The sequence below is a fragment of the Engraulis encrasicolus genome, chromosome 16 (genome assembly GCF_034702125.1).
Source record: "Engraulis encrasicolus isolate BLACKSEA-1 chromosome 16, IST_EnEncr_1.0, whole genome shotgun sequence".
NCBI classification, from domain to species: domain Eukaryota; kingdom Metazoa; phylum Chordata; class Actinopteri; order Clupeiformes; family Engraulidae; genus Engraulis; species Engraulis encrasicolus.
In genome coordinates this window covers 37,361,548-37,389,080 of record NC_085872.1, presented here as the reverse complement: position 1 = coordinate 37,389,080, position 27,533 = coordinate 37,361,548, and the positions used below count along the sequence as shown (strand labels likewise).

General features: G+C 43.8%; 2 protein-coding genes across 3 annotated transcripts; both read left to right on the top strand.

Moving 5' to 3' along the window:
* The first annotated feature begins 1,027 nt into the window (after positions 1 to 1,027).
* On the top strand, positions 1,028 to 14,879 carry dusp22b (dual specificity phosphatase 22b). 2 transcript variants are annotated; one of them, XM_063219549.1, is made up of 7 exons: positions 1,028 to 1,152; positions 2,106 to 2,139; positions 2,258 to 2,340; positions 6,816 to 6,865; positions 8,682 to 8,756; positions 10,788 to 10,959; positions 13,118 to 14,879. In XM_063219549.1, the coding sequence occupies exons 1-7, from the start codon at positions 1,132 to 1,134 to the stop codon at positions 13,229 to 13,231; spliced, it is 549 nt and encodes a 182-aa protein (XP_063075619.1). In that variant the 5' UTR covers positions 1,028 to 1,131; the 3' UTR covers positions 13,232 to 14,879. The 2 variants fall into 2 exon arrangements, with proteins under 2 accessions (XP_063075619.1, XP_063075620.1); XM_063219550.1 differs by lacking the exon at positions 8,682 to 8,756.
* Positions 14,880 to 17,828: 2,949 nt separating this feature from the next.
* irf4a (interferon regulatory factor 4a) lies at positions 17,829 to 27,010 on the top strand. The gene is made up of 8 exons (XM_063220463.1): positions 17,829 to 18,110; positions 18,321 to 18,507; positions 20,728 to 20,819; positions 21,584 to 21,728; positions 22,683 to 22,787; positions 23,123 to 23,527; positions 25,044 to 25,156; positions 25,451 to 27,010. Exons 1-8 carry the CDS (start codon positions 17,913 to 17,915, stop codon positions 25,592 to 25,594), a joined length of 1,389 nt encoding a protein of 462 aa, XP_063076533.1. The 5' UTR covers positions 17,829 to 17,912; the 3' UTR covers positions 25,595 to 27,010.
* Positions 27,011 to 27,533: the final 523 nt, after the last annotated feature.

Genomic DNA, 27,533 nt, shown 5'->3' with positions numbered 1-27,533 from the left:
CCGTCCGGCGTAAACGGGTTACGAACTGCTGTACAGTCTCCCCTGCATTCTGTGACAGTTGGTAGAAAGTTTGGCGCGCAAATGCATTGTTCACCTTTGGTACGAAGTAGTCGTTTAGCGCCTTCACAGCCTTGTCATAGTCCGACGAACCTCCAGTGTCGTCCAAAGTGGAAAAAATATCCTGCACATCCGTCCCGGCGTGATGTAGGAGTAATGCACGTCTCCGAATCTTTGTGCTGTCGGTGACCCTTGCTTCCATGATCAAACCTTTCCCGTCAGCAAACAGTTCAAACGCCGTTAGCCACCTGGTCCAGCGAGGACCTAGCGTAGCTGGCTCCTTGTAGCAATCAAACTTCGGCACGGATGATTTGTCCTCCATCTCGAAGATACGGACTAATCTCACTTTCAGATTTAACTATACGAAGTCGATTGTTATCCTCGTCGCCAATGTTACACTTTGACTTTGTGTAAACGAATTGAATCAGACACACACCGGAGCATAGTTTTCCGTGGCTTTACTTCATGCTGGTCAACGTAGAAGAGAGAGCATTACATCCCTACTACACAGGGTCAAGGGGATAAACGTATGGACGTAATGACGTCATCCTCAGTACATGACAAAGCCATATGAGTTGTTTCTCTCTGCATTACGGCAAACTAAGCTTAATATATCACGTTTCACGAAGTCTGGAGTTTATTTGTAGGTATTGTAGGCACTGTCCATATGAAAATATCCTATAGCCTATTTTCTTTTCCTTGCCATTTTTATTTCGCGTTGAGCTATCCTGACTGAATTGTAGCCTATAACTGCGTGACATAAGAGCCAGCAAACCCAGCGAAGTTACAAGCGCCAGTGTGTATTGCCTAGTAGAAACTGATAGGGTTATGCTCATGCAATACAGAAAGTTCCAGCCAATAACCGGTATTACATGTGTTGCGCATAAACAGTCTAGCTGAAACCAAAACTGCATATCCCAAAACCCCTTGCGACCGCGTTCATAGCTCAGTTAGTGAGTTTGTAGACCAGTCCAATTGCTCTCGAAGCGCTCGAGCCGCCAAGGTTCCTTGTATATTTAAACAGGGAATTGACAAACTCCAGTGCATGACACTTTGAAGGGCATCTCAGTCAGGATGGGAAATGGACTCAACAAGGTACGCGACAACTTAATGCGTCATACAACGCGATGATTTATGAATTGCCATTCTGAAGTTTATGCATTTTCGTGATTTGACATTTAGGCTATTTGACATGTTTGGGCTTGCGTCGGGTTTCTGGATGTGAACTTGGACGTCAGGTTGCATGTTGGGGCTGGCGAGCGTCTTTATCTCAGTCTTGTTTGCCTGAGCGATCAAGTAGGTTGGGAGAATGCAACGCTACAGACACTGCCAAACCCAGCCTCACTGTGCAGGCAGTCAAATGCAGCTTTCAGTGAGACATGAGATTGGATACTGATGCCAGAGCATCCTCGGACAGGACTACCAGCAGCGGGTAGAATAGATGGACCAATATTCGGAAAGCTGCGAAAGGAATTGGCGCATTAAGATCGCATCTTTCGTTTATCTACCATCGTTATGTCGTCGTGGTAATGGTCTGAGCGATGTAGTTTCTTGAAATGCTGCTTGGATGGCATCGGCATACGCATTGGCTGGCAGAGCGTTCCGTCGTCCCCCCTGCACCCTTTTCGCACGCACAGGTCAGACAGGCAAGGACCCCCATTACGCACGGGAGTCTTGCCTTTCAGACTTACGTAACCGCTAGTGGGGCAGCAACATGTGTCATAACTAGGCTATACTTAACGTGCTCCTTGATACTGCAACTCTATAGCCATGTCTGGCGGCTGCTGCTTTCAGCAACTTGTTTGTGTATTGATTGAAAATGCAATTCAGAGAGCTCAGCCAAACGGTTCTGAAGAATTAGAGCAGATCAATAATGTAAGGCAAAATAGGTGTCCCAAAGTCCAAAGGATTCCACATTGCCTTTCCCTCTTCTTAGGTGGGCCTCGGTAGCCTATGCCAGCAGCAGTTTCTATTCTAAGTATTAAATACAGTGCATGTATTAAATGAAATAATTTGAAATGATCACATAATCTGTTACATTTTCTCAGATTCTACCAGATCTTTATTTGGGCAACTTTAAAGGTGAGAAAAGCATTCTGTCATCCACTTTTGTATACTCAGACAAGTTTGCAGCCGTTGTATCCATGAACAAATTGGGTGTGTTTGTATTATTGTTGTTTTGTATTTATTTATTTTTTAGATGCAAGGGACAGAGAACAGCTAGCGAGAAACAACATCACTCATATTCTGTCAATTCACGATACAGCTGCACCCATTCTTCAGGTAAATCATAAAAGGAAACGGTTGTGCTTTGTTTTGCACTGTTTATGTAAATCAGCAGATGGTGGCCAAGCCTAGCATGAGAGCACATCAGCGCGTACTGTACTTGTGCCATTGCATTTAGGAAAATGGTTGCCTTGCTTCCTGCAGAAAGCACTGTTACAATGCCAGTTTGCGACCTACCTCAGGCACAGGTCTTATGGCAGTGTTTGTTTCTTAGCACACACACCTTTCATGATCACCACACCAGTACACCATCCAGTTTACCAACCATTGTATCCAGGGCTCTAAATCAATCTCCAGCCAAACACACACTCACTAATGGGTCAAAGTGGCTAGTAAGGTAGTTGGTGTTTACTACCAGCCAAACTGAACTTTCACCAACATTTGGCCAGTTGGCTGTTGTTAATCTAGAGCCCTGATTGTACCTCTAAACAGATTTTTTAATTTACTCAGAAGACTTCAAGATAGGTTTCAAATCGTGATGCCAGGATGATTTGAGATTAATGACAGTTGAGATAACTGATGCCGGGAGATATGGATGTGGGCCAACAATCTAAGAAGCTGCACATGGAAGCCAGTGACTACATTAGACAGATGTGTTCTTGCAGTTGACAGCATTGGAGGCATTGTAGACGCCTCGTGTCAGACCCACTCACATTACATTTCCATGCAAATCATTTTTCTCACGTGTAAAGACTCATGCAGTAGATTTGTTCTCCGATTGTCTGTCTCTCAATTTCTTACTCATTCCTGCCAGGCAGGTCTGTTTTAATGTGTGCTACAGAGACTTGAGATTTTGTTTGTGGGCAAAATAACTTTAAGTTTAAAGGGTCTCAATTGGAATGGGGCAGGCTAGCCCAGGATTGATTACATCAGATTAGCCTTTATTATCTCTTCAAGAGGAAGAGTGTGATTCACAATTAACAACAAATCAACACATCCTCACCACAGATACTGACTTGCCATGTCCTTGTAGCCTCTTAGTGCAGATGGGCTCGCCGGCGAGCCTATTGACTATGTGCTGAAAATACTTAACTACAGCATAACAACATTGCTATGACTTACTGAGAGCCTTAAGTATCAGAATCAGACACAGCCATTACAATATGGGTGACAGAAAGGTTATAACATAGGCTCTGTGCAGTGGGGTTAAGGCCATTAGGACATTATACTGTTATTACACTACAACCAAACACAGATGCATTCACTAATGAACTGACAGATATGTTTGCCACATGTTATTACTGTGTAACAAATGCACTATTATTCAACACTTTGGACATTGAATTAGCAAATTGGACGATGTGCATAAAACTGCCTAAATATGAAAGCACAAGATGAGATTCAGGCAATGGTGTTACGCATTCAGCCACAGAGCAGCTCTGAATGTTCTTTATAATAATAAGGCTATGCAAGAAACCATGTGTTCAACAAAAGCAAACTCCAGAGTGTGATACCCATTCGCGACTCGTCTGGAATGCGTGTGCCCAACACTGGGCCTGTAGACAGACACAAGGACTCGTCATCGTCATCGGAATGCTGTGCAGTTCACATGAGCCTGCTTCCCGTTTCTGCTACGCCACTGCAACCACCACCACCTACCCAACGCCTCTACTCCCCCACAGCCCCCCATCCAGACTCTTCACCCCATGCCCCCCTACATTTGGGATGACCATATGGCATACAGGGCATTTGCCCGGTGGACTATTGATGATTTTGGCCTGGCCCTCCCCTCAATGGTGTCAGTCCTCATACCGTTAAAGCAGGCCTCTGTGATATAATCAGATAGTAATGAAGCGTGTTGTCTGTTAGGGTCAAAAGTAGCTCGTATTAGATGACTAAAATGATGTCAAAGGCTTCCTTGTGTCTCTCAATGCCTGATGGACCGGCCTTGGCTAAAAACGCCCGGCCTGATTTTTCATCCCAGTCCGGCCCGGCCCTGCCCTTCACCCCTCAACCTCATCATTTGTCAAGCCTGTTGCAGTCGCATACTGGGCCAGCATTGGCCGGGCCCAGGATAAAGTCATCTGAAAGCCCCACCCCACTTAATACATGCAATGCAATGCGACCCAATTTTGCCCTGGACCCGGGGACAACTGACCCCTTTGTCCCCCCTGCTGTTGGCTTCCCCAGCCGCATAGTGCCGAGGAGGTGATGGCATGCAGGCATGTGTGTCTCTGGTATGCGCGGCCCGGTCCGGCCACTCTCAGCTTTCTTTGTGGGTCGGCAACAGAGTGCTGCCCGTGCCAACTTGTCATTAGTGCCCTGAGGGGGGCTGTCATCGCGGGCTGCTCAAGTGCACTCGAGCTCCAGGAATCAGAGCAAAGATAACGAGGTCAGGTTTTTATTTTAGGGGCCAGGACTCCTGTGAGAGGGGACAGAGGTGGAGGCCGCATTTCACATATAGGACATGTGACACCTTGTGTGTTTGTTTGTAGGAGTTTATTTGTATAATTCGGGGAGTTTGTATCACATGTGATCTTTGAAGTACACTTAAGTGTTTGAAAATGTCAGATTATTATTCATTTAGACTCTATTCAAGTTATAGTGGAGTGTGGAGGACTTTCTTGGAAATACACCCAAGTGTTTGAAAAATGATTGCAAATATTGCAACAAAACAAAAAAAGATGTCTCCCTCTTCCCTCCCCGTACACAGACACAGACACACACACACACACACACACACACACACACACACACACACACACACACACACACACACACACACACACACACACACACACAGTGCGATCAACAGTTCTTTGAAGAACTGGTCTTCCAGCCTCCGCTCCGAGCAACGGTTTCTCAGAGCTGCAGAAGGTTCAGTGATGTGGATCACAAGCACACTCGACCTCTTTAGCACACCGGCCCTGGGGACTTCATCACCCTTATCAGAGGAAGGCACGCCAAGATCAGACTAAAAAAGCTGTGTCTTGTTGTGTTGCTTCACCACCACCACTTCCACCACTACTACCACCACAATGGACTGGAGTTACCAGAAATCGTGTTCTTGCTAGAGTAAAATAAAGTGAGAATTTCTTTGTAGTCATTCAACCACATTTTAGTTGCTTTTGAACAGATGTTGATCTTGAATTGAACAACAATACCACACTTTTTTTGGGTCTATTTTTTTTATTTTATTTTTTTTATTATTATTATTTATTATGATAGGACAGTGTGAGAGGAGACAGGAAACGGTTGTGAGAGAGAGATGGGGTAGGGTTGGGACATGACCCCGTCCGGACTCGAACCGGGGTCCCCGTGGGCAATGTAAGCCCAAATGTGGGGGGCTTAGCGCGCTGCGCCACAGCGCCCCCCGTTGGGTCTATTTTTATTTGAAAATTTGGACATGAACTGCCTGGGTGCTCAGGAGTGCAGATATGTGGCGTATTTGTGAGTGGAAGTGAATCAGTGGCATTGTTGACTGAGAGACCATCTTCTTCCCTCTCAACCTGGATGCTAAAACTACACAATACAAATACTGTCAATGGAGGGTGTCATTGTGTGTGTGTGTGTGTGCGTGCGTGCGTGCGTGCGTGCGTGCGTGTGTGTGTGTGTGTGTGAAAGGGGAACAGCAGCCAGGTCCTCTTATCAGTGAATACAGTTTAAGCATTGAGTGAATGAGTAAAAGCAGCCACTCCTGTCCTTCATTTGAAACAAGTGGATCTGTGTTGCCTGTCAGTGTACTACAGTGTGATTGTGAACAAAAGGCGTCTCATTTGCAAACCGCCAGAGATTTTAACTGGCAGCATTATGTGAACACACTCTGGCCAGTTATCAAAATCCAGTCCAATGAACACTCATGGGCATAGCAAAAAAATAAGATTCACAGCAACAGATTAGATATGTGTATATTTGCATGTGAAGTAGGAGCAGTGTTTTAACAAAGGGTTATCTGATGGTAGCATGTGGACATATAGTGCCTATACCGCTATGCAGACATATTTACATAATATACAAATTCTCTGTGTGATATACAGCAGTGTTTCCCAACCAGGGGTACGTGTACCACTAGGGGTACGTGAGCACACCTGAAGGGGTACGCGGAAAAATTTAATAATAACAAATATATTGAGTGTAGTCACATTGGGATAGAGGAACAGAGCCTGAATGAGGGCGAGGGGGTACTCGTCATATGAAAAAGTTGCTAAGGGGGTACGCAGGACAAAAAAGGTTGGCAAGCACTGATATACAGTATGTGTCAGGAATATTGTACATGTATAATGTGAATACTGTATATGGTAAACATGTATTCCTATATGTGTATATGTGAATGTGTCTTATTATTCACACACACGTTCACACACAAGCACACACACATGTATCCAAGTCGTTCACTGATCAATGTATTTCAATCATTTCACTGGTGGTTGCATTTGTTGATTTTCTGGTGTGGTGTAGAGATGCTCTTCTGTGCAGAAGGTAGTTAACGTACAAAAAGGCATTAATGGTCAACCCCGTGTCTTCTCCTGCAGGAGATGACCTATCTGTGCATCGCTGCAGCAGACCTGCCCACACAAAACCTGTAAGCACACAGCATCCACACACAGCACGGCAAGGCACACACAGGCTCAGCCTGCTCGGAACCGAGTGATACCAATCAACATCTCTCATGCAATCTGTGGGCGTCTGGCGTTTCTCTGACAACCCAGAAAAAAGGATATGGTTCACGAAAAAGAATTTGCATGAGTGAATGTGTCATCGTCATCCCATTCACAGTGTAGGCCTAGTTCCCATGGGTCTACTCTGCAGCACCTGACTCGGGCACTTTGTGCACGTGTTTGTGTTGCACGGGAGTTCACATTTGAGTAGAAGTATGTATGCTGAGCTCAGCTGTATACAAACTGGGGTAACACTTTACTTGTACGCCGTTGTCATAAGCAAGTCATTACAGTGTCATAATAGTGTCATGGCACAGTTATGCATGTGTCATAAATATTATGTCCATGTCATAAACATTTTATGAATGTTGGCCATAACCGAATGTCACTTAAGGCCAGTAGTCATACATGTTTATGACTTATCTATGACTGTGTAATGACACTTTTATGACACTGTAATGACATGCTTATGACACCGGCGTCAAATAAAGTGTTACCCAAAACGTGTAAGCGCATCACACAATCATTAAAATGATAAATAATTATTGACGTTTTATTGCTCAACAAAACAAACACTTACAATAACAAGCTAACTGATACATCCTTGTTAGCATACAAACATACACAGACACACTACATGCACTCGCATGCATGCACACACACACACACACACACACACACACACACACACACACACACACACACACACACACACACACACACACACACACACACACACACACACACACACACACACGTTTCCTCTTGAGGCCCTTGAGCTCAGGAAGGAAGTTATGAGCCCTGTGCTGTTGCAGTGAACCTTTATTTTTACCACTCCTCCACACACACACACACACACACACACACACACACACACACACACACACACACACACACACACACACACACACACACACACACACATACACACACACACACACCACCACCACCACCACCCTCCCTAAGCACAGCCCCAGACATCGACTTAACCCCCCCACCCTCCACCTAAACACACTCACCCCCCCTCCCAAATCACACACACACACACGCACGCACACGCACACACACACATGCACACACCACTCACAGTGCCATTAAAACTCATCAACAACCCTGCGAAACTCACTGGGTGGCTAATGTGAAACTGGCCCTGGGCTCGTGCAGTGGACACAGGCACCAGTTTCTCATCCTGGCGCTGTCACTTGGCAGGATGGATGGCCCTGTGAGTGACGTCCCCACCCATCCCTCTTGATGACACCGATGCTCCCACAAACAGCCTCCACCATACCTCCCCATACCTGCACCATCTGCTTGTCACTTATGCAACTGTCAAAATGATATGACCACCGACCAACACACTACCATCCCCCCAACACACACAGTCACACACACACATACACATACACAGAGACACTCGGAAACACACATGCACGCACGCACGCATGCACGCACGCACGCACTCACAAACACACACACACACACACACACACACGCATTCACCATGTACACACACACTGCAGAGATCTTCACCTTTTGAATGTCATTTTGATGCATTGTAAATGTCTTAATGTCCGTCTCTATATGTGCCTTTATAGTTTGCACAGAAATGCAATCAGTATGTGCCTGTGTGTGTTTCGTTTGCCAACATGCATCCGAGTGCAGGTGAGGGGATTATTGCATACTTTCATACTCGTTGAATGATGGTTTGTGTCCCTCTGTTGTTATTGTCTTGTAAAACAGCACGCAGTACTTCAAGGAGAGCATCATGTTTATGCATGAGTGTCGTCTGAAGGGCGAGGGCTGCCTGGTTCACTGGTGAGTATGGGTGTCACGGTATGAACATTTTACCTCACGGTTGTTGTGACCAAAATTAGGACAGTTTTCAGTATTATTGCGGTGATTTTGAAAAGTTGTGTTGAATATGTTTGGAAAGCATTGATAGTCCTACACAAACTGAAATAGTTTCAATAAGGTGCAAGTAGTGCTGATTATATCTGAGAATTAAGGCAAAACCATATAAAAAGCACATGTTTAAAGGCACAATACATGTTTTTTGTCATTCTGAAGTTATGAGGAGGAAATGGTCACAGTTTATACTTTTGGCAACAGAGGCACACTTGGATGAGAGGTTGGTAAGTATCACGGTGTCACGGTGTATGGTACAGTTATCCGGTACGGTACGGTATTTTTTCTAAATGATAGTTTATAAGTCACTAAATGACTTTGGCCCTAAATATATTGTAAATATGCTTGAGCAATATCATCCTAATCGATGTCTTATGTCTCAGAATCTCCTCTACTGGTTGTGCCTAGGGTCAAGTCTAAACAGGGTGAAATGGCGTTTAGTCAGTATGCTGCGAAATGCTGGAACCAACTTCCTGTCCAAATTAGAACGGCCCCAACAGTATCTTGTTTTAAAAACAGCTTTATTTTTATCTGACTTTGGTGATAGCTAGTTAATTACCTACTATCTATAACAAAATAAAGCTTCTTCTTCTCCTCTTTTCTCTTTCTCTACTATTTAGCACATTGAATGACAATTGTGTACTATGATCATGTGCTATATAATTGATTGATTGATTGATTGATTGATTGATTGATTGATTGATTGATTGATTGATTGATTGATTGATAAATTCAAGCGTTAATCATTATATTCAGCACTATATCATGACACCCCTACTGATGGGTGTCCATGCAGCTGAGCTCAGCTGCTCAGGGGTCCGTTTCTCGATTATTGTCGTTGCTAACCGTCTCAAGACCGTCTTCCGTTCCCTTGGATTTAATGGTGAGCGTCGCTGTCGGGAGAGAGTTGAGTCGCTCGTACGGACTTTGCTAACGACGATAGCAAAGATGCTTTCGAGAAACGAACCCCAGGTCAGCCTCTCACCCACATCATGTGGAGAGAGAGACCTGTGTGCACTGTGCCCTGCACCAGGTCCCGGCCTGCGCTCAATCGCACCTTGACCCCCTCGAGCGGTTGTGTGTGAACACACACACATGTACACATACGCACACATACACACACACACACACACACACACACACACACACACACACACACACACACACACACACACACACACACACACACACACACACACACACACACACACAAATACACACAACCTGAGACAGATGAAGTGCCTCAAGCAGAAGTTGCTTCACACTCCCTTGATATAGTTACCACTTAGCAGGTTTGGTCGGCTGGCAAATGTATCCAGAAGCTGATAAGTAGATTTTGGGGGTAGCAAAAGAGGAAGGCTATTTTTGAACTTCCTTAAATCTGTAAACAAATGTTATCAGATGTCAATATTGACACAAATGCCTGCCACGGGAGTGACCCCAGGATGCTGAAACAATGCTGTCAACATGTCAGCTTCCATGCTGTGTCTGACGTAAAGAACTGGTGGGCCTACCACATGCTAAGGCGGCCAATTCCATTTTATCAGTGCAGTCTATATTATATCACCTTTGTTTTGCTGACATTGTAGACTTGTAATTGTAATGCGCATTATTATTGCTTATCATGCATTACTTAATTTGACATGCTTCAACATTCATCACTTGACTATTAATAACATCCTTAGTAGTCTTTAGCCAAAACCCCTTTTACACCATAATAATACCAGGGACTAAGTTTTGAGACTTTGTGTGAGACTATTTGTAATGTATTGATGTTGTAATGTCTGTGTGCTTTGTATGTTTGTCTGTCGAGTGTGTGTGCATGTGCATGTGCTTGTGTGCATGTGTGTGTGTCTGTCAAGATTCAAGGCTACTTTATTGGGCCTCATGCCTACCGTTCTAGCAAAGCACATCTGTCTCTGTCTGTTTGTCCTCTTCCAGTCTGGCTGGCGTGTCCCGCAGCGTGACGCTGGTGGTGGCCTACATCATGACGGTGACAGAGCTGGGCTGGAGGGAGGCCTTGGCAGCAGTGCGAGCGTCTCGACCCTGCGCTGGCCCTAACGAGGGCTTCCAGAGGCAGCTGCAGGACTTTGAGAAGAACGAGGCACAGCAGGTGAGCTGAGCTATTTTGCTTGGTCATCATTACTCATGTTTATATTTGGCCTTTGATGTTGATCCTTATGTTAGCTTCACATAACATATGTACGAAAAACACTCAGTAGCCCCTTGATGCACCTCGTTCCTCCAGTGACATGCTGTAATAGACATTGAAATTTACTAAAACTACCGTAGTACTACAAGAAAAAGGCACACTAAATTTTGCAATGTTCCATAATTCGACACTAAGAGTGTGACAAATGGGCCCTAGAAGAGTGCTATATTCAGCCCTCTAAGTGTTGTGCACTGTACAATGCATTCAATCTTAAAATGTTATTTCAACACTTGGCCCCATAATGCAGGCCGTACCACCAGTGGAACGCTGTAATAGTCATTGAAAAGTTAATTACCATAGTACTACACTAATGTTACATAACACAGGGCCTTTAGTAATGCACTATGACTTGGTCATTGACATTCTGGTAACAGCAAATTCATAACGCCGTGTCTTAACAGGTTAAGGGTCTGTAATAACCTCTAGTGTACTTAAATCTTACTTACTTACATACTTAAAACTTACTTGTACTTTAAACTTAAGCTATCTATAAGTGGTTTTTCAGTCCATATACTCAACACTATAAGCTTTCTGCTTGGTCCCACTGCCAGGCTAATATCCATACATTATTTCCTAAAATCCATGGGATTGAACGATGCATTTGGTGGCCACATTAAAGCAGTGCATTAAAAGAACATCAGGGCTGACAGAAAGAGCGTACCGCTTGTGTCATCATCGTTTTCAGGCTGATAAGTGATGTCACCTTGGGCTATTATTGCCACATATTTGTTGCAAGCATACTCAAAACCCACCTGATTCTAATTAGCATAACCTATTTGGCATGTAGATGGGCCGCTTTCTGAAACCACTTTTGCAATACTCAGGGTGAATCAGTGCCATACACTGCTGCAGGATGTTTACATTACTCCAGCTGTGTCAAATCCATAGCTTCTGAAGGAAATGCTAGATTGAGGTCAGACCTCCAGATCCCCTCTTACAGAACTGTGATTACGTACTGTGAAACACAATTGGATAAAAAGCGCTATATAGAACTAAATTTCTGTGTTGGACCCTGTGCTAATAATTCAATTGATTCATGCATGTAGCCTAATATCCTACTGGTGTTGGAGTGAAGGTCTGTGTTAATTGTAAGCACCACAGCTTTCTCGATGATTTGACCAAATAAACAGTGACACAGAAAGCATTATAAACACTTTGTAAACAATTAACTAATTATCAACAAATAATTTACAAATGTTTGTCAATGGGTAAGAAATAATAACACATAGCACACAGCAGACACAATACAGTCGCAACAGTCCTGGATGTTGGTCCTCTAGAGCAGAAGATAACGACTAGTTACTAGTTAAGAAGTGTCAGGCAGGCAAACACACATTTAACTCATCCTGAAGGAGTTGACTGCCACTCCACTGTGCAGCTGTAGGTTGGTTCTGACTCATTTACAACCATTGTAAATGCTTTGTTTATAAACACTTAATTAAAAACTGTTTGTTAAGTATTAATAAAGCTTGTTAAGGGACTGTTATTCTATAGTGTTACCAAATCAAACAAATAACCCCTTGATTTTCCACCCCTAATGTCAAAAATAAACTCCAATAAGCCAGCCATTGTTGAGATCATTCTACCATGAGAATCCATTCTATGCTGTCATGGTGCTGTGGCGGTGTGTGTTTGTGTCTGTGTTGTCATGGCACTGTCCCTTGTGCCTAGCTGTATCCATGGATGCTGCATTACGTGTGTACCGTAGTTTTACAGGGAGCAGCTGTGATTGTGGTTGTGTGCTAGTGCTTAAATGTGCTGTGCTGTGCTATGTGAAGTAATGTTTTGTGAATTATGCCAATGGATGTTTGTAGAACAGCCTGCTTTTTCGTTGAGAGGTCCACACATTTGAAGCCTTTTTCAAAATGTATTTCATTCCATGGCAGAACTACATTTTGTACATTGAGGTCTTGACAGAGACGGTCTTAGCAACAGTATCTCTGGTCTTGTTCAATGTAGTTCTGCCATAGAATAAAGCAAACAAAAACATTCTAATTGTGCATTTCCCCATGTGTTTTCAATGTGATATGCACATTTTTGTTTTTCTTCTCAACTGCAGTACAGAGACTGGCTGCGACAGGAGTACAAAGAGAACCCATTCAAGGACGAGGAGCATCTCCGCAACCTGCTCCTCCAGGCCCCTGTGCCAGCAGCCACGCCGCCGGACAGCTGAACCACACTGCTGCCATGGCACCGCATCCTTTAACCAATGGAGACGGACAGACACACAGCACTGCACAGCACAAACCAAGACACACTCAACACAACACAACACAGTCCATGCAGCACAACACACACGCATGCAGACACACACACACATGCGCGCCGCACACACACACACACATACACACGCACACAGACGAGCGCGCGCACACGCACACGACACACGTATACACACGTGCACAGTAGACACACACACACACACACACACACACACACACACACACACACACACACACACACACAGGGCCACGGGCACCCGCAGACCACTGTGCTCAGTGAGCCAGTCTTTTGTACTGTGTGTTGTCTGTGGATTCTAACCTGCACAAGATGAGCTGACCATCACAAATGATTCCAGAGGAAGAGTTTTGAGCGTTTGAGCTTTGGGCTTGTGTGTTCTCATGGTCTGTGTTATGGGACAGCACTGTTACTCAAACCTATCATGTTGTTCTTCACTGCCTACACATGTGTACTTTGTATGTGTGCTATTTTACACTTTAAGTAACTACGTTTGTGACCTTATGTTAACATGTACTTTTTTATTGCACTTACAGCAGTGACTTGTCATGCTCTGTTAGCTCTCCGTTTCCTATCTGTGCTGTCACAAAATGGTGTTCTCACACAGCCAGGAGTCTGTGAGGTAGAAACAAGTAACCTGTGGTTAGCATCTCCCTCCAACAGCATCAAGTGGCGATTTTTTTTCCCCTTAGCGAAGGAGTAAGAAGCTACTGCTTGCACATTTTCAGATATTTAGACATAAGCACAAACATCAATACAACAGCACCAGGGAATCTGGAACTGTTTTTAAGCACTCATTCGCATAGCGTAACTTGTCACTTGTTACCATTATGTTGACATCGGGTTTTTTTTTAATTAATAGGCATATATGCAATTATTTTCTCTACTATGCACCACAATGTATAGCTTCAACCTATAATTTAATTAGCAAATTGAAGATGACCTTTGTGTGTGTGTGTGTGCGTGCGTGCGTGCGTGTGTGTGTATGTGTTCTGCAGACTAAAGCCCTGCCTGATGAAATTGTTTTTTAAAGACATCATCACATTTTTATAAACTGTACTGAATTCGCTGCCACTGTCATGCTGCCATTGGTGTTGAGTGAACAGTGAAAGAATGTGTGAACGGCTGTAGAATCCACAGACATACTTGAATAGAAAGATGACGATTGACCTTATTTATTTTTGTGATTTTTCCAAAAAATGTACATGTCATAACGCTACTATTGTGGTCCAAACTAGAGCATGACACTGGAGTGGATTTTCACTCCCGTCCCATCCCAGTCCCAGAAAAAAAATCCCATCCCGGGCTGGAGTAAAAAAAGGAAATCCCATCCCATCCCAATCCTGTAAGAATGTCTCCAATCCTGCCCACTCCCACTCAAAATCATTCATTTTCATTCATTTTTATTCCCGCTCCTGCCAGCTCCCATTCATCTTTATTCCTGCTCCTGCCTGCTCCCGTTCATCTTTAAAATTTTGACTCCCATCCCGCAGGAATCCCGCGGGACCCCGAAAAATGTCGTGCTCTAGTCCAAACCAAAGTGATCTTTTTGGTGTGTCAATAAAAAGACAGAATGTGTTTGATACTCTGTACGCAGGTTCTTTTTTGTCTGAGCTTGTATTTTAATTATGAAATAAATTCTGATACTACGCTATTGCAGAACATAGCACAGAGGCAGGTCCACTGACAGCTTTATTGAGCAGGCCCAGGACAGAGTTATCTGAAAGGGCCCCCAATCCAATACATATAATATAATGAGGACCCAATTCTAAACCCCCTTGTCTCCCTGGGCCCGGGACAACTGACCACTTTGTTACCCCCTGTCTGTCACTTTCCCTGTGTAGTGTTCAAGGTAACAGATGATTTGTGAGCTGTCTGACAATGGCGAGAATTGCACTGCAGTAGCTGCTATGCACTTGTTTGACAGCAGGGGGCAGGATCTGAACTCAGTCTCAAGAGGAGCATGCTGAATCCAAACGTGACACTTAGGTAGCTTTGCTTAAGCTGGCTTGCCAATGTCACTTGTGACATTGAAAAATTATTTTGTCAAAATTGAATAAATTAGTTTGCATCTATGATTGCATTTACACTCCATAGCTGATTCCACGTTTCTGTGGCAGATTATAGACATCTGTGGCTTGCAATGTGATCTACTGTAATTTTGTTTGTGAATGTTATATTGTATGTTTGGATTCAGACAAATATTAAGTGATGGATTTGGTATTGTGCAGAACATTAAAATCAGATTCAAACACTGGAAAAGTGTTTAAAGTGTCCAGGTGTCAAAGTCACTATGCATAGTCCAAGGAAGACATTGGGGGTCAAGTATCAATTGAAGAGCAGGGAATCCACAAGTTGCCCACTATGTGTGTGGGAAGCCACCCCCTCTTAACACTCACTCCAACACACACGCAGGCACACACACACATTACATTGCACTTAGCTGACGCTTTCATTTATTCAAAGCGACTTACAGTTATTATTTTTCAGGGTATTGGTAACAGTCCCTGAAGCAATGTGGGTGCCACACACACACACATTGGTACAAGAGGTGATGTACTGTTTGCTGTATAAAAAACAGTCAGTGCAATAATAGTCCTAGCTAAAGCAGAATTTTAGTAGGCCTATTGCAATGTGATCATGTCGTAGCTGTCATGTTGTATGTTTTTCTCCTCATCAAGTCAGGCGAATTAAACAAGTTTTTGTACAAGATAACAGCCTAGATGATTCTGCATGCAGCTGTGGCTGCCGAGCCATTTGAACCATTAGTTGGATGGATATTGCAAAGACTGGATGGACCCAGCTAAGACTTCCTTTTACACAGCAAATTCCATACAGAATGGACTATTCTTATTGGAACACTTTGTATGATATTGTAACAATATTAACCTGTGTGACCTTTTTCGGGCTGTGACTTTTTTGACTGGGCAGTGTAATTACTAATAACCTACTGGTAGAGCCAGTGGCGGAACAATTGCACACAGGGCCCCAGGGCAAGGCACTTATAGGGCCCCTTATACCGCTTGCCAAGCTCACAATAGGGCCCCCACCACCAATACGGGAGGGCCCTGGGCCCAGGGGCAAGTGCCCTGCTCGCCCCCCCTATAGCTCCGCCCCTGGGTAGAACCTAATCATAATTAGTAGGCCTAATTGAATAATAACAATCAAAATAAAGCTATAATGTGCTATGGATGGAATGGATAGTGCTGGGAGTTCTGATGGAGAGTTTAGGGAACATCTTTTGGGTTGGGAAGGGGGCTCATACATACATACATATATATATATACATATACATATATATTTATTTATTATTTATATATTATTTATGGTGGTGAGTATAGTGGTGCATAACGTGCTGATACAGTGACTCAAGATGAGTAATAAAAAATAGCGCATACCTTATAAGTCATTCACTGCCCAGATGTCCTCTCCTCCGCTGTGAGCCCTGAATGCACAGAACTGAGAAAAACTCTCCTCAGGCCACTAGATGGGGTAAGACCTTTTATTTACACTTCGCATTGGTGACTGTGACAATTAAGGTAGGCTACACCAAAAACGCATCAAGTCAGGCACATCAAGTATGTGTCTTGGAGAGCTCCATGCAGTGACCACTCAAATCAATCTGCTTTCATTAGTCCTCCTAACAAATTTCACTTTTTCACACCTTAGTAATAGTAAACTGGGTCTATACCACACAAGTTGTAAAGTAAACATCATAATATTTATTATAAACAAGATACTAGGTCGGAACTATTTGTCCCGATGACGATTTTAGGGAGATTTTTGTCGGAATGTAGTGGCAGGTACATGTTCCACTGCCGGTGTGCGTGTCTTTTGCTGTGCCGTTCGAAAGGGATTTCCCGTAGACTGTTTACTGCGGCTTTCTGCTCGATATAGTTTCAAAGAACTCACGCCGAGGCACTGAGGCGTGCAGCAGAGCTCATACACATGCTCCACCCATTTACGATGTCATTATTTAAGAAGACATCTATCTCACTAGCTTAGTCCTACTGAGTTTTATCATCGTCCTCTTAAACGCCCTCGGCTCTGACTCTGACAGGTAAGACTTTGTATGAGCGCGCACGTTTGAAAGCTCAGGTGCCCGGCCAAGGAGTCAGGCATATCAAATCCCTAAACTTTAAATTCCATTGCTGTTTTAAGATATCCATTAAGTGCGATGAATATCACTTGTAACGAATACGTTAAGCATGTATAACTGTGTGGTAGGCTATAGGCTTAATTCAATATTGCGCATGCAATATCTAACTTTTGCTTTTAATCTTCTTAGTTAACCCAATATCACATAATGGCATTTATCAGCACGCATTCAGAAATTCAGTAATGTAGAAATGTATCCGCACTGTGTTCAGTTTCACAACATTTTAATATTTTTATTCTAAATGTGGGTGTGTTGCAGTTTCCATATCACTGTCAGATGTGGCCATGTTCATTTCCATATGCCTATACTCTCTGTTAGAGAATCTGCTTCAGAGTGGGATAATCTGCTTCACATATTTTGTGCATGTATGTAGCTCTCTGCATGTTGCCCAATTAATGCATGTGCATTGCATGTGTCACCCTCTCCCTGTCCTGCTGCATGCGTCCCCCTACCAGACATGAACTTAGATGGCGACTGCAACATGTCAGTCAGTTGTGGCAATGGAAAGCTTAGACAGTGGCTGATCGATCAGATTGACAGCGGGAACTATCCAGGCCTGGTTTGGGAGAATGACGAGAAAAGCATTTTCAGGATACCTTGGAAACACGCGGGAAAGCAAGACTACAACAGAGAGGAGGATGCAGCCTTATTCAAGGTAAGATTTAATTGGAAAATGTTCCATCTTGCTCAACTTGGAACTCATACACATGTAAAGCCATTATCAGATGTGTCAATGTATTTCAAGTTCTGCAGTAATTAATTAATTCATATATCTGTTTATTACGGGAAAAACAAACTAGACATTTCACTGTTTGATCAAAATGAAATACATGAATATGGGTTTGCCTCCCTATTGTGATTCCAGGCATGGGCCTTGTTCAAGGGGAAATTCAGGGAAGGAGTTGACAAACCAGACCCCCCAACATGGAAGACCAGGCTACGCTGTGCCCTTAACAAGAGCAATGATTTTGATGAGCTGGTGGAGAGAAGTCAATTGGATATATCGGATCCATACAAAGTGTACCGAATCATACCTGAAGGAGCGAAAAGAGGTATGTATGTATGCATGTATGCATGTATGCACGTATGTATGTATGTATGTGCAACATGATCTCCAAAAAATCTGTGCTCCTGGACACGGATGTTAAGGACACAAAATCCGTGTCCAGGAGCACGGATTTTGCCAAAATTCCGTGCTCCTGGACACGGAATTGTTTTCCGTGCTCCTGGACACGGAATTGCTTGAAGTGCTTTCTATAGGCTATTTCCACAGTCTTGTGTTTTCTCAGGATTTTTCTAATTTCAAATATTTTGTCTAAAAAAAAAACATTTCTTACTGACAGGTTAGGGTTAGGGATTGTTTTGGTCTGGGCACAGCTAGTTTTCTTTCATTCATTATATAAATTTGATAGCCTTGCAACCAATGGAAAAGGTATTTCTCAAAAATATGTCTTTAATGACAGGTTAAGGTTAGGGAATGTTTTGGTCAGGGCACAACTTAAATTGCTACAGCATTATTTTGTTTAGGATTAGCATTTGGTATGCATTTTCTAATGATAGAGTTAACACAGTGCTGTGGTAATAGCCTATAGAAAGCACTTCCGTGTGCCCATCACGGAAAACAATTCCGTGTCCAGGAGAACGGAAAACAATTCCGTGTCCAGGAGCACGGAATTTTGGCAAAATCCGTGCTCCTGGACACGGATTTCGTGTCCTTAACATCCGTGTCCAGGAGCACAGAATTTTTGGAGATCAGGTTGGTATGTATGTATGTATGTATGTATGTATGTATGTATGTATGTATGTATGTATGTATGTATGTATGTATGTATGTATGTGTATGCATGTATGTATGTGCACTGCTTGAACACATGAATGGACAAATATATTTGCTCCTGTGTTGAATGTATTGAATGATAAAATCAAACACATTTTGGGGTTTCTCAGAGAGACAGCGATGGCTGATGAAGAAAAGCCGAGGCATGTCAACAAGGGGCCACATCCCCCACAGCCATGGTTGTTTGTGTCAAGACCAGATCACACACAGGGCAGCGTAGCACCATAGTAGATGGTAGTAGTGAGTGGGGTGATTCAGAGTAAACTTGTCTGCAAACAGTCACAGGTTCACCGTTAGGTTGTGGGAATTGAATGCTCTGCTGCGACTGCGTGAGCTGCAGGCTACTTGATCGGCTACAAAGGTATTTAGCTGAAGCAAAGGTTTGCCAAAATAAAAGAGTACATTTTGTTTCCCGAGTGAGAAAGAGAGAGGGGGGGTGGGGGGGTGGGCTTGAGATGAGACGAGGCAGGGCTGCAAGGCGGCCTCACTTCTGACTTGGTCTCACTAGATCAAGCAGGAAGCTCTGAGGAAGCCGCCGCATGTGCTAGAAGCCTGCATGCTTTTTTTAGAGGGCTACGGTTACCGCCGTATGCACAGCACCACGACAAGTCACTCGCTCACTCCCCTCCATACAGCTTGCATTACCCTTATTGTGAAAGGCATAAGGGTTGAGATAGATGACCTTCCTCACATGGGCTACAATTGATGGTTCATCATCATCATCATCAACAACAACAACAACAACCAATTTTCGCTATAAACAAAACGTGCATCTCAAAATAGGTGTCACATTCACTTGTTCTACTGCAGGTGTCACATGTCTCGTGTAGCCTAGTGCTTGCTAGTACACATTACACCATTTCACAGTGCAATGATGTGCTGTACTACGTGATTTCATTTTTTTAGCCAACAAATGCTTTCAATAGAAACACTCGGTTTGGTTTGGCCAAGGTGTCTCGCTCGTAGTGGCGCGTGACGAGCAAGGCCTTGCTGGTTGGTCGGTCGATCGTGCACGCTAATAGACATGACTGACATAAATACAGTCGGCCGTCTGAGCAGCACAGACCTCGGATGCCACTTCCACTTTAGTGTCAAGTTGGACAGAGAGAGAGAGAGACAGAGTGGGGTTTTGTTGCACTGCAAAGATGTGTTAAGCCGAGTGTTGTATTTATTTTGATCTGCTACTAAAATGTGAAATGTACAGTGGTGCTCCTCATATTGACTTCATTTTGCACCTGAATTTTAGATAACAGAGACCCCAACAATGTCAGATCACCAAGAGTGTTATTGTGTAACTATAAACTTATTATGCACACCAGAGGTTCATCACAAAGTTCATGGTGTCTTTGCTGATCTGTGTGTATCTCTCTCTCTCTCTCTCTCTCTCTCTCTCTCTCTCTCTCTCTCTCTCTCTCTCTCTCTCTGTCTATTATAGGTGCCAAGGTTAGCAGTGTGGAGGAGAGTTCAGCCCATGTGGGGCCCCTCAACTACCCCCTAGCCCCACCCTATACCCCCCTGCAGCCTACGGTGAGTCAAACTGCAGGACCCATGAGTTGCTTTTGTGGCATGTTTTTTTTTCTTCTCGTCACTCTCTCTCTCTTTCTGCTCAAATGCTACGCATGAAGTAGCAGACAGATGCAGACACACGCACAAATGCACACACAAACACACACACACACACACACACACACACACACACACACACACACACCACACATACACACACACACACACACACACATATGCACGCGCGCACGCACACACGCATGCACGCACGCATGCACGCACACAGAGTGTATACTATAAAACTGAAACATGACTGAACTTGACTCTATTTCCTCTAATGGTCTATTGATTTCTTTCGTTGTCGCTGGGAACCACAAAATTCTCTTTTTCTGCTTTCACTGGTTTCATAGTTTGGTTTCTACTGCAATTATGTCAGAGAACAAAAAAGGGGGAAAAAATAGCAACAAAAACCAAGATCTGATTGAGAGTATAACATGTGTGTGTGTGTGTGTGTGTGTGTGTGTGTGTGTGTGTGTGTGTGTGTGTGTGTGTGTGTGTGTGTGTGTGTGTGTGTGTGTGTGTGTGTGTGTGTGTGTGTGTGTGTGTGTGTTTGTGTGTGTGCTTGCGTGCCTGCGTGTGTGTGTGTGTGTGTGTGTGTGTTTGTGTGCGTGTGTGTGCTTGCGTGCCTGTGTGTGTGTGTGTGTGTGTGTGTGTGTGTGTGTGTGTGTGTGTGTGTGTGTGTGTGTGTGTGTGTGTGTGTGTGTGCGTTGTGCTGTTTTACACAGATGCCCACCTACATGCTCCCACTGGAGCGAAGGGAGTGGATGGACTACACAGTGGAGCAGCCTCAGCCTCCCCATGCCGACATGCAGTACGGACAGTGCCCTTACCCCCCTACCCGGCCCCTGCCCTGGCCCTCATGTGACAACGGTAAGAGTCCATGGAAGAGGCCCTGAAGCCAGACTTCAGATACTTGTCGTTTGGTCGAATAAAAAAAAACATATTCATCTCTATATGTTTTTCAAAGAAAAGTACTGTATTTTATATCTGTATGTATTTTATATCTGCTTGTTTTTTGTATGTATGTTCATTTTATTTGTTTATGTTTATATGTTTTTTCAAATTTTGTGAAGCATTGCCTGACATATGTGCAACACACATCGTCTCTAATATGATATGAGTTACAGTTCTTTCCTTATAATTTCCTTTGTTACAATAAGCTGTTCAATCACTCAGTACAGTATGCTGTATATATACATCTGAGTCTCCACCTTTCCAGGACATTACATTGCTGTGTCACAACACTACAGAGTCAAGGCCCATTTAACCGTCAAAGGACCTTGTAGGCCTGAAGGGTTATAACTGCAGCCGTGACATCTTAATCAGGCAGAGCACTCTCTCTCTCTTTTTTTCCTCACAGCGGTGGTGTCATTTCAAACACTGAGCACAGAAAATAAACTCCCGCTTGTGGCTCTGCCTTTTGGTCATTGCCAGATGTTAGACCCCTCAGATCTCTGCCTTGCCACACTCAGTACAGCTCAACTCACAGCCCTCAGGCCTGTGTGTTATGATGTGGCACCCTTTCCCCCATCTGAAGATGCACCGCGCTGCTGCCTGCAACCACTTTGTGGATCTATGTAAAAAAAATCCCATGCCGCATGTTGGGGGACATGAAGAGTGACACTGAAATGTCAAACATGCCATGTGAACAAGCCAGACGATTAAACACCTTCTGATGTAGTTGAGACAGTGACAACAAACAAAGCACAGGCCACCTATCCAAACATGACCCTTTTTTGTCCTCATCATAATTTCTCATGATTGTTCTTGCTATTTTTTTATCAAATGCTACTGTTTTAATCGCCTACTGTATGATTCCCGCAGGTTATCAGATCTCTGGAACCTTCTACACATGCTCGCCCTCTGAAACACACACATCCGCTTTCATGGACCCCAGCATGAGAACAGCAGAAGCCATGGCCTTCACTGGTAAGACAGTAGTGTCATTAAGAAACATACACACCGATCTATAAACATCATTATTATAATATTTTAATGATTTGTTTTTATTATTGCTTATCATTTACAAGAGCAATAGCATCAGCACTAAAACACTTATTTGTCAAAGGGTGCACCATGAATTAACTGTGTTTTAGGGAATTAAAACACAGTTGATGCAAGGCGCACCCCTTTGTTGTTATGGAGTCAATAATTTAGGTCAGCATCCTGACAAGGTTTAATTAATGAAGACTGATTGTAGCCTGCTTCCCGCTACAGTAAAATCATCAATTCTAATCCACTTTATTGTGGAACTTCATCCACAGACTACCGGCTACACGTCTCTCTCTACTACCGAGAATCTCTGGTCAAGGAAGTGACCACCAGCTCTCGGGACGGCTGCAGAATCTCCTCGGCACCCTCCCCATCCTCTTCCTCATCCTCCTCTCCTTCATCCCCAAGCGTGACGGAGGAACGGTTCGGCGGCACTCCAGAGTCCATCGTGCTCCCCTTCCCGTACCCTCAGTCGCAGAGGAGGGGCGCGGAGAAGCTACCCAACGTTCTGGAGCGCGGCGTGCACCTGTGGATGGCACAGGACGGCCTGTACGCCAAGCGTCTGTGCCAGGGGCGGGTGTACTGGGAGGGACCACTGGCGCCATACACTGACAAGCCCAACAAGCTGGAGAAGGAGCACATCTGCAAACTCTTTGATACTCAACAGTTTTTATCTGGTGAGTGGAGACATTTATTTTACCTTAACATCAATTCCTGTCCTCCAGGGACTACAGATGAAAATGAGCCTTGTGGCTATAATCTGGCCCAATTGTATGTTGTGCACTGTCCCTGTCAAATGAGCTTTAAACCAAACATGGAGAAGGAGTACATCTGTAAACTCCTTGATACTGTACTTGAACAGTTTTTGTGAGGTGAGTGGAGACATACCTTGGTTTGATCGTGGAACAGCTGTTTATATGCAGAGTAAGAGTAGGAAGAACTTTTTGGGGAAAAGAGAGTGGTGATAAATGTGTCCAAATATATAGATTCACATTGAATATGATATATAAATATTATACAGGGATTATGTAGAGTTATATATTGAATGTTATAAAAAAATATTATACACATTATAGAGGTGTACATCAATTGCTTTTGTGATTAAGCGGAATAGTTAATCATAGTGACAGCAGGTGTATTTATAACAGTGACAAGGTAATTTGGACTGCCATATCTACGGGCTATATCTATGGGTATATGAAAAAAAGAAGTAAAAGTGGTAAGTAAAAAAAATACACAATTGACTCAGATATCACTTTCAAGAGTGCAAGTTTTCAACTAAACTCAAACATTTTACAATTTGAGGTCGAGATTTTTGGGGACAGAGCCAGATAGCTCTTTGGTAGGCTACGCCTTGATGGGGGCGTTGATCGCTCTCCTGGGTCGGGTTACTGCGGTCTCGTCACAACAATGACATGACACCGGGGAGGCTTACCGGACGGCCCCCACTCCCATGATTCCACTGCGAAGCATACAGTGACGTGTACTTGGCCTCTTCTACCGTGCAGACGGATTATCGTCTGTGCGTGTGTGTGTGTGTGTGTGTATGTATGTGTGTGTGTGTGTGTAGCCTTGCACGGAGCGGCCTGCCGCCTCCACTCACCTGCCTGTGGTTCACCACACATCTCAACCTCGAGCTTTCACTTGACTCCACTGCAGCAGGTAGAGGCGGTACAGGCCTCTGGGGACTCTCCGACAAATCTCCATTAAACAAAAAAAGACATACACACACACACACAAAAACATTTCTGAGCCCCCACGTTTCTTGTGATGGACCACTTTATGTGACATTAAAGTGAATTTTGTGGTGGCTTCGTGACCTACCAGTGTTTACTGGAAAAGGTTACAGATGTTGAAGTATAACCACTGAATCTTACCTGAACCGCAGATTTCTGTCCTGACAAGCTGACAATTATCATTATAAATCTACACCAAATGTCTAAAAAATAATTGAATGAACATATACAGTATATTGTACTGTTTCTTGTGCGGTTTTGAATTGCATATTGAACTGCAACAAAAATAGTAGTTTTTAATATTTAATGGTGCTTTTAAACCAATTTTAAGTGTGGTGCCTTTCGAAACTGATCTTCTCCACAGGTTAACTATTGGATATGGTTCTCTATGGTATTACTATGGTTTAGTATGGTTTACTATCTGTCACATTATGTAAACTTCTTTGGGTCCTCACAGAGCTGCAGGGATATTTCCACCATGGCCGTAGCATGCCCAGGTACCAAGTGGTCTTATGCTTTGGGGACGAGTATCCAGACCCTCAGCGGCAGAGGAAGATGATCACAGCTCATGTAAGCTCTCACTCTCTCTCTCTCTCTCTCTCTCTCTCTCTCTCTCTCTCTCTCTCTCTCTCTCTCTCTCTCACGTAGCGCGCCCTCTCTCTCTCTCTCTCTCTCTCTCTCTCTCTCTCTCTCTCTCTCTCTCTCTCTCTCTCTCGCAACTTCTCTCTCTCTTACTTAACTTCTCTGTCTCAGTACCTCTTTCTCATTCTCTTTCTGTCTTACTCTCTTTCTCTCCGTCTCGCTTTCTCTTTTCCTCACTTTACTCGTCCCTCCTCACTCATGTCATGTCTCGTTCTCTCCCAGGTGGAGCCCATATTTGCCAGGCAGCTGATCTACCTGGCCGGCCAAGCGCCGGGTAGCCACTATCTCCGTGGCTACGACGTACCTGCCCAAGCATCCTCCCCCGTGGAGGAGTACCAAAGGGCAATCCAGCACATGCAAGAGTGATCAAGCTGGAGGAGACAGATCTATAACACACTGACAGCTAAAGAAAGACTCTCTACATGATTATAGCAAACTTGTCTTCTTTGTTCCACAGAAACTGTTCTGTTACAAGGAGTCACAGGGACTATATGTCCCAAACGTATGTCATATTTATATCCACAAGTGTTACCATTTTGTGTTGGAAACCTCCACTATGTCAAGGCTCACCTTTCCTGGGTCCTACTATATTGCAGACTATCTTCATTAATATAATTTATATACTAATATGAATTATTAATGTAAAGGTTAAGCAGAACTGTATTATAATGTGTATAAAGTACTGTATGGCAGCTATGTTTTAACACATATTACATTACATTACATTTCATTTAGCTGACGCTTTTATTCAGAGCAACTTACATTTGCTATTTTTCAGGGTATTGGTTAGAGTCCCTGGAGCAATGGGGTTAGGTGCCTTGCTCAAGGGCACTTCAGCCATGGATGCAGGTGTAGGGAGAGGTCAGGTGGGATTCGAACCTACAGCCCTCAGATTGAAAGACCAACTCCCTAACCGTTGGGCCACGGCAGCCCACAAATAGGCTATATGCATATTAAAAATTCAGTTTTGCAGAAGTAATTCAATAACACGTATTGCAAATGTATGACAAATATATCAGTTAACGGCTAAAATGTGCCACGCCATCAGTTTTCACACATCTTGGGAGTGATGGATTATGACTACTGCCATAGACGGGGGATCACTGTACAGTATAACCTTATGAAGTGTGTGTGAAAGAGGGTATATATGCATGCAGGAAATGACCTACAGTGATGCATATGTGCATTAGAAAGAAAGAAAAAGTATAAACAGTATTTTTGTATGAGCATGGTGTGTGTGCGCGTGTGTGCGTGCGTGCGTGAGTGTGTGTGTGTGTGTGTGTGTGTGTGTGCGTGTGTTCGCGCGCATGTGTGCGTGTGTGTGTATGTGTGTGAGAGAGAGATTAATATACTGAGTATTGAATATTAACATTTACTGAGTAGCCTATTCAATGACATTCCAGTCTGTGAGATAAGGTCATTGCGAACTATAACCACTGCCAGCCATCTCTCTGTGTTTCTGTAAATATGCTGTAAAGGCTTTAAAAACTGTTAGGTACTGAAATGAAGGTCTTATGATATGAAATCTAAGCTGATGAGAATGGGGTATTATGGTGCTCTGATGCGCATGTACATAGGGGATCGGAAAGGGGTAAAAAGGTCTAATTCCTGTACCTACTCTTGCAGTAGGTGTTATAATATTATGAACAGGTGACTACAGAGAGGGGACTGGAAGGGAAACTACCTCTCCCCTTGTTTCTCTGTCACTGGCGGCGCCAACATAAATTAGTTTCATTTTGTCCTTTTCAAGTGTTCTTGTTGGAGGCATTGTGAAAAATAAACTGAAAATGGAAAAAAGTAAGGTGTTAATTGTGTGTCTCTCGTTGAACGCTTGTGCTCCTGGTTTTGTCATATCAGAATTTGCGTTCAAGGTGCTTTGCAATGTGCTAATACTGTTCCCATGAACTGAAGGCGTCGGTATGTGCGAGAAAGAGTTTGCACTCTGTGCATGTGTGTCTGTGTGTGCGCGTCTGTGTGTGCGCATGCACGTGTGTGTGTGTGTGTGTGTGTGTGTGTGTGTGTGTGTGTGTGTGTGTGTGTGTGTGTGTGTGTGTGTGTGTGTGTGTGTGTGTGTGTGTGTGTGTGTGTGTGTGTGATGGGGTGAAGAGGTGTGCAGAGAAAGACGTGGATTGTAGGGCGAATGTGTGTGAGTGGCAGTGCAAGACAGAAGACCAGAACAAGAACAAGAAGTGCGTTTCTGTGTGTGTGTGTGTGTGTGTGTGTGTGTGTGTGTGTGTGTGTGTGTGTGTGTGTGTGTGTGTGTGTGTGTGTGTGTGTGTGTGTGTGTGTGTGCATGCATCCGTGC

Bases quoted from the DNA above. Each gene is read 5' to 3' on its own strand.
- dusp22b (XM_063219549.1), top strand. From the start codon at position 1,132: ATGGGAAATGGACTCAACAAG. The intron at 2,341-6,815 runs GTAAATCATAAA...CTTCTCCTGCAG, and splicing joins CAGCTGCACCCATTCTTCAG to GAGATGACCTATCTGTGCAT. The intron at 10,960-13,117 runs GTGAGCTGAGCT...TCTCAACTGCAG, and splicing joins AGAAGAACGAGGCACAGCAG to TACAGAGACTGGCTGCGACA.
- irf4a (XM_063220463.1), top strand. From the start codon at position 17,913: ATGAACTTAGATGGCGACTGCAACATGTCAGTCAGTTGTGGCAATGGA. The intron at 18,508-20,727 runs GTATGTATGTAT...TGTCTATTATAG, and splicing joins ACCTGAAGGAGCGAAAAGAG to GTGCCAAGGTTAGCAGTGTG. The intron at 20,820-21,583 runs GTGAGTCAAACT...TGTTTTACACAG, and splicing joins ATACCCCCCTGCAGCCTACG to ATGCCCACCTACATGCTCCC.